A 7,630-nucleotide genomic window follows, 5' to 3' on the forward strand; every position below is an offset into this window, starting at 1 on the left:
CTTTTCAAATATTCATCCCTTTATTCTTCATAGAAATTCTGTGAGATAGGAGCTATTATTATGCCAATGTTACAGATGAAGAAACTGAGGAGCAAAGTCAAACAGGGACTAAGAAAGTGGCAGAGTCAGGATTTGAATCTAGGTAAACTTAGCCCAAAGGAAATATACAGGACCGCTGAGAAAACACTAAAGATCAAAAAGAAAAAACCATCTTGAAGAACTAGAGAAAACGCCTCCCTCTGAAGTAGATTTATTATTAAAGAACAGAAACGTTTAGGAAATTTCTAATCATATTCTCAACAACACCCAAAATGTCATTATATCCATAAGCCAGAGCTTTGCAGATGTAATGAAAATGAAATAATGAGTGATGAGGAAAGACTACATGGAAATTTGTTCTAAATAAATAAATGCTGGATTTAAAACCATAACAAAGTCCGTGACAGATGAGACAACAAAAGAGATGAAATAGAGAGTAGATTAGTGATCCAATATATGTATAATATAAACCCCAGTATGACAGAATAAAACAGCTGGAGCAGAAGTAATGATAATAGAAGAAAACTTTCCAAATTAAAGAAAGACCTACATCTACACATCAAAAAGGTTCACTATGCAACAGGCAAAATTATGAGAATGTCTAAGACCTTGATACTATCTGGTGACATTTTTGAAAGGAAAGAAAAATACCCCATAAACATCCACGCAGGAGGTAGGAGAAATGGATTATAAAAGAAATGTATCAGTGGCTGGCCCAGTGGCACAGCAGTTGGGTTCACGTGTTCCACTTCAGTGGCCCAGGGTTCGCCGGTTCAGATCTCTGGTGCAGACCTGAGCATTGCTTGTCAAGCCATGCTGTGGCAGGCGTCCCACATATAAAGTAGAGGAAGATGGGCATGAATGCTAGCTCAGGGCCAGTCTTCCTCAGCAAAAAGGAGGAGGATTGGTGGCAGATGTTAGCTCAGGGCTAATCTTCCTCAAAAAAAAAGAAAAAGAAAAAAGGAAATGTATCAGGCTGGCATCAGACTTCTCCTCTACACAACTGAAGACCAGAAGATAAGGGGAGAACTTCTAGAGGTTGAGTTGGGAGGGAGAGGAAGAGTGTGACCCTAGAACCTCATGCCCACAGCTAAATTTATATGAAACTAGATAGACACACACTCAAACCTGCAGAGGCTCAGGAAGTGTAGTATCAAAGTGCCCTGCCTGAGAAACTCACCCGGCATTATATTCGAGATCATCATCTACTAGGACTTTATGCCCTGCCCAGTGCAGTAGCCACTGTGACTACTGAGCAGCTGAAATGTAGCTGGTGCAATTGAGGAACTGAATTTTTTGTTTCATTTAATTTTAGTTAGTTTAAATTTAAACAGTCACGTGTGGCTACTGGCTACCTTAGCACAGTCTAAACATCTGAGAGAGAAAGAGTTCAAGAATGAAAAAGCCAAGGTACAAAAAAGTAAGCAATGAACAAATTAAACAGGAAAAATTATTAGAGTCATGGTTTTTAAATATTATTCAAATGTCAAAAAATGATTCTTATAATGCACATGATAAAAACATTAATAATTTTCTGATCCTAAAATCTCAAATTATATCAGCAATTTCACATTTCACACAGAAGGAAAGAGCCAAAAGATACTATTTCATTCTTAATGTTGCTAATCAGAGGGACATGGGTCTTTTTTTTTTTTTCCAAGCCATAAGGGTAAAACTACCAGTGGCATAAAACCAGGATGAGTAACTTCTAAATTACTCAAAAGAAAAAAAAATGTAATGATCTAAGAAAATGCTCAGGAGACCACGGTAAGTGGAAAAAACAGCATACAAAACTATACACACAATATATCCCAACTTTTAAAGTTCATGTATATAATAAAAACTGAGAGAAATAGATGGAAATTTACAATGTTAACTATGGATGCCTGTATATCATTGTGTTTTCTAATTTTTTTTTTTAAAGATTGGCACCTGAGCTAACAACTGTTGCCAATTTTCTTTTTTTTTTCTGCTTTTCTCCCCAAATCCCCCCAGTACATAGTTGTATCTTTTAGTTGTGGGTCCTTCTAGTTGTGGCATGTGGGACACTGCCTCAACGTGGCCTGATGAGCAGTGCCATGTCTGCGCCCAGGATCCGAACCCGTGAAACCCTGGGCCACCAAAGTGTAGCACGTAAACTCAACCACTTGGCCACCGGGCCGGCCCCTCTAAATTTTCTACAAAGAGCATTATTACTTTTACAATCAGAAAAACTTACAAAAAAGAGAAGCAGAAGAATGGTCAAATCTCACCTTTCAGAATTCAACTGACTAGTAACCCCGTCTATCTAGAAGACGACCCAGTATCAAAAATTAAGCAAGAAAGACTCTGAGCTGCTAAAATACATGTCACAAAATCTATGCCTAAAGGTTTGGGTACCAGTTCATCAAGAGAGCCCTTCATACCTTCTTTTACACATATCTTAATTCCAACAAACCTGATTATCTGATGTTCCAGAAGTATTGAGGATATAGCTACACCGAGAACAGTGCAAAGTGACAGGCCTGGCCTAACAGTAGGAGAAAGGCGACAAAATAAAAAGACAAAACACAGGGACATTCACAAAGCAGCCCAGGGGCAATTATGGCAGAAACATCCCTAAACAACTTAATATATTTCCATATAGTATGACAATAGATACTCACTACAACAACTCTGAGTTAGAAGTGTTCAGAGGAGGGCCCTCTGAACACAGACTGGATAACTGAGGAAGTGAGAAAAGTTCCTAACACATTTTAGAAAAAGACTGATCACCAATGTTTACAATAAAAAGTTAGAGTGCTTAAAGAGAATATCCTCAGCTATCCAGAGCAACTCACTCCTGTGAGTTCCACAGAATTGGAGTTTTACTATATTGAAGAGGATTTTATGGTTGGCTGCATTGACCAATACAAATCTGGAGAACAATCTGGAAGGAAATGATTGACGACTGCTTCTTTCCAAGGAATTTTAAAAATAAGTAACCATAGGCCTATCAGAACCAGCATTAACGCAGCAATTGCTACTAACTGCAGCCAGGCTGGGGATGTTATTTTGGCTTAAATCCATAGTCTACGGAGGATTTAGGTACCTTACAGGTAGCTGGAACCTACTAGCTATTAGGGTAGTCAGTAGGCCCCATTCCATCACACAGGACACACCGTGAACCAAAGAAACATTTATTCTATCTCCTTTATACTTGCCTCTTGTGCTTCTGACTTCAAAAGCGGGGCCAGAAAGACAAGGAAGAAACTGATTATGTTTGTATCTGTGGAGCAAAGATTATGCAAACTGCCAGCACTCCACTCTTTCTGTTTTCAGCATGGTTATCACAAAACAAAAACAAAAAGATAACTTCTACCTCTGAAGCCTGATTATTTGAAAACAGACCTGAATATTTCCTCCTCTTTCAATAAGGCAGTAGATGCCCTTCATTTTACTTATCTATAAGATACTTACTTGCTGATCAAGGAGACTAGTTACTATTTCTGTAGGAGAGCTTGACAGTCTATTAGAGGAAACTGTTTCCTGAGTTACTCTAGAAGCCTCTCGCTGCTTTAACATTTGCCAAAAATCCAAGAAAGCACCAAAAAAAAAAAAAAAAAAAGTCCCCACCTTCCACACACCCCCAGAGCTAACAAGAGAAAAACATAATCACAACCCTGGTTAATGGCCCTTTAGTATATGACCTCCTCAAGCTTCCGCAGTATTTGTCTTTTGTTTGTTCCTTTTTCTTTTAAATAATCTTACTGGTTGCCTTTTCCTGATTACAAAAGTATCACATGGTCATTGTGACCATTTAAACAACACAAAGATGTATGAAATAAAATTAATAACTTCTCCCTCCCCCACCCTCACACTCCCCTCCCAAGGAAACCAATGTTAACAGCTTGCTGTATATTCTGTCTTGCTCCTTCCCAGGCTTACAAAAACATATACAATATATGAGGGGGAGGGGTGTTTTGTTTTGAAACAAAAATGAGGTATTATATAGACTATTGTGCCCCTTGCTTTTTAGTCTTAAAAATGTTATGGACACTTTCTAAGCCAATAGATATAATCCATCACATCCTTCTTAATGGCTGCAAAGTATTCCATAAGATGGATAATTCATTCCAGCTATCGCCCCACCTTTCCCAACTCATGCACATTTAGGAGGGAGCCTTGTACACATACTTCATGTCCTTTAATTTCAGTAACACAGATTCCTAGAAATGGGGTTTCTGGGTCAAATACACCATGTTCAAATGTTTAAAAATTTATCCCTAAACAAAATTAATTTTAGACCTTCAGAATTTCTGTTCCTTTCTTCATTATGCAAAATTTTGGCATAAACCTTTCACAATGCTTTGCATATTTTATTTTTAAAAGCACACACATTATGTCAAAAAATGCCCCTGTCATTTATGCTCGTAGTTATAAATAAAAAACATGCTTAAGTTACGGCTGTGACGGCCAGTGTTAAATCATTGTGCAAATGCTTATGTCTTAGTTTATGAAAGTAGTAATTCACTGTGGGAACTGCCCCCCCTCACAGCCATGTGGCGGCTCTCTCACCCTGTGACTCCCTCCGCTGCGTGGATGTAGAGGTCAGGACCCACAGATGTTCTAATTGTCAACAGTTAACCTTAAAAGGTGTATGTGGGGGAAGACAAGTAAACAGCAACAGACAATAAATGGATAGCCATTATGGGTTTCTAATATCCACAAATTATTTGGACTACAATTAATAATTCTACTGGTCTATGCCAGAGACTGTATTCCATAAAAAACAAAACCTATAACCCATAGGTTGCTAGGATTACATAAACCTTTCAAAAACATATTCTTCAAACATTTTTCAATAGAATTATTGATTGAACCCCAGTTTTACATTTTTTCCTCTACTTCAGATTCATTCGAACTGCAAACTTTAAAAAAAGGCCTTAAAGAAATACATTAACCAACAAAGCTCCTTAAAGTTTAATCTCAGACTCCTCCATATATTTTAAAGACCCAAGCACCTACAGAGATTGTTAAGACACAGCAAGTTTGATACAGAACTATGTGACACGCAATTAATCTCCATTCATACCCTGCTCCACTTGTCAACAAACAAAGGTTGTGCTTTAGAAGGAGATCTGAAGACTTCAATTAAAAACAGTCAGCTAACAAGAAAATAATCTAAGTTAAAGGAAGGTGGCAGGTGCAGAAATGAGTTGTTTACCAAAGTGTCAGTTTTGAACAATAAAGAACTGACATCAAAAATGTTGAAGGAGTGGATTTCATTGCAAGCCTCTGAAAATAAAAAGGAATTTTCTACCAGGGCTGCACACAACACGGTATATAGTTTAACAAGCTTGTAAAACAGGTTACCTCTCATCAAATGACAGATACCAATAAAAAGAATCACTTTATATCTTTAAATGCAAGGGCAGAATTAAACTTTTTTTCCAGTTCCTTCTCTCCTGGAAACCAGACACTTATAGCCTCTCTTTACACATCAAATATTGAACTGACAGCAGAAGGAAAAGCTGGATTGCCTCTTCCTAGACACCCAGAAGATGCTCCTTTGCCCTGCGAATACTTTCCTCCTCTCAAAGTTTAGATTTAGTGAGACCATAAGTAAAATGGATTCTGGAAACTTCATCTCAAAAGAAATACCTAGTTGACAGCTTTTACATAGAAGCAATCCAGAATGGAAGCAGTGCTACAAACAGACCAAAAGGACTTGCCAAATAGCTGATTAGGAGGCATTTATACCAAGATAACAAGGTAATGGAGATATAAAACCAATTAAATTGAGAGAAATTGGAAAAAAAAAATACTGCTTGCCAAAAGTATGACCTGCCCAAAGCAGGCCATCTGTTAAATATGTGTCAAAAATGTCACTTAGACGCCAAAAGGCTTAATTCTGAGCAGCTTCCTCCTGGGACCCTTATGCAAGCACAGACTCCAGGCCTCTGTCCTTCCCGGAAGGTCACTTACAGGAAAGCCAGTTACCTTCTCCAGAAAAAGTGTGAACCGAGCAGATGATAGTGCCCATTAGCACGAAGTCTCTTTGGAGTGTTAGAAGTATGTGTTGAGTGTTCGTGAGCACGGCCTTAACTCTTAAAAGGATTGCTTAGGCACTGTAATTTGAAGGGGAACACATCACAGTGGGGGCACTTCTAGAAAATGAAGAAACCTAATACTGAGCATCAGCCTGCCCTGGGTGGATAGCAAGACCCTAGAAGTCTTCCGGCTGGTGAAGGGAGGCCTGGGGTTTCCGCGCTGACGACAACTCACGCTAACCCCAGGCCCCGGCCCCCAGGATGCCACGAGCCCCTCGCAGCCCCTTGAGAAGCAGGAAGGTGAGGGTCTCCAGTGAGAGGTGGCGGGGTGAGGGTCGGGGAGGGAGGAGGGCGAAAACCTACAGACCTAGGGGGAGTCCGGAGGAAAAAGGGACAGGTGGACCAGCGAGGTGGCAGAGGGGACCATGAACCGGGCCTGAAGTTGCTTAGAAGCCCGGGAGGTTAACTGGAGACGCCTTCAGGGAAAAGAAAACGTGGAACTGCGGGGAGTGAAAGGGACCCCGAGGCGGGAGGATGAAAGCCTGGCTTTGCAGGGTAGAAGACTCTAGAAGCCTTGAGGCGCTAGAAGTTGGTGAGAGATGGAGCTGAAAAGAGAGCTGGCCTCGGGAGCCCCTGGCGTCTCCCCCGTCCTCCTTCGGCTCTGCACTTGGCGACCGACCGCAGGGTCGGGGGGCCGGGCCGGGCCGGGCGTTACCTTGCAGGAGCCAACAGATCTCCTCCGGGAGGGCGGCGGCGGCCTGCATGTGGCGGGGCGCTGGGGCGGCCGGAGTGGGAGGCGGGAGCGGGCCGTGAAGGCCTGGGGCCGAGGCGGGCGGGCGGCGAGGCGGCGGCTTGCACGGCGGAGGCACCTGTACCTCTGTCGCCGCCGCCGCCGGGCCGAGCCGCAGGGCGGCGCGCGCTCAGGAAGTGGCGCGCGCGGCGGGCGGGGGGCGCCCGGGGCGTGGGGGGCACCTGTGCACGCACCACTCGCGCCGGTGCCCAGAGGGACAAAGATTGGGGAGAGGGGGCGCCGCATCACGCAGGGCCAATGCTGTGCCCCTCCAGAAGCCCCCACCAAAACAAAAGACTTCACGCGACTCAAAGGAACCTCGTCTCTTGGAGACTTCGCATCCTAAGCACTGGACAGTCGGCCTCAAGGGGCGGGTTTAAAAGCCACCGTGGTGCCCGAAGCGGGGCGCGAGGAGGTAGAATCCGACGACGAGGTTAGTCCCTGCCCAGCACTGCAGCGCTCGATCCCCGATCCATTCGCACGTCCACGTCCGGAAAACCAGGGCAGGACGTTCGCGCTCTCAGGCAAACCACGAGGTTTAAAGGGAATGACCACAAATCCCAGCAAATAATATAAACCCACCAACACTGGGGAGAATCAGAGCGGCATGGCTGCAATGGACACAGGAAGCCCAAGTGTCCCTTCCTCCCTAAGGCTGAGGGGATGGGAGGAAAGGAAGGGGTCACCTGGGGAGAAAGCCGAGGAGAGGGCAACGGAGCCCTTTCCCTCTAAGAGCCGGCAAAGGGAGCAAAGTGAAGGACAAGATCGCAGAAAGGATCTCTCCCTCATT

The 7,630-nt window shown here is 43.2% G+C and overlaps 1 protein-coding gene across 1 annotated transcript in view; it reads right to left on the reverse strand.

Moving 5' to 3' along the window:
- Positions 1-7,205, reverse strand: part of SKAP1 (src kinase associated phosphoprotein 1) — a 255,673-nt gene extending 248,468 nt beyond the window's left edge. The window contains exon 1 of the mRNA XM_008530765.2: positions 6,766-7,205. Coding sequence (XP_008528987.1) covers positions 6,766-6,814 — 49 coding nt within the window. The 5' untranslated portion in view covers positions 6,815-7,205. The remainder of the gene's footprint in view (positions 1-6,765) is intronic.
- Between the last annotated feature and the right edge of the window lie 425 nt (positions 7,206-7,630).

This window comes from Equus przewalskii, chromosome 10, assembly GCF_037783145.1.
Source record: "Equus przewalskii isolate Varuska chromosome 10, EquPr2, whole genome shotgun sequence".
NCBI lineage: Eukaryota > Metazoa > Chordata > Mammalia > Perissodactyla > Equidae > Equus > Equus przewalskii.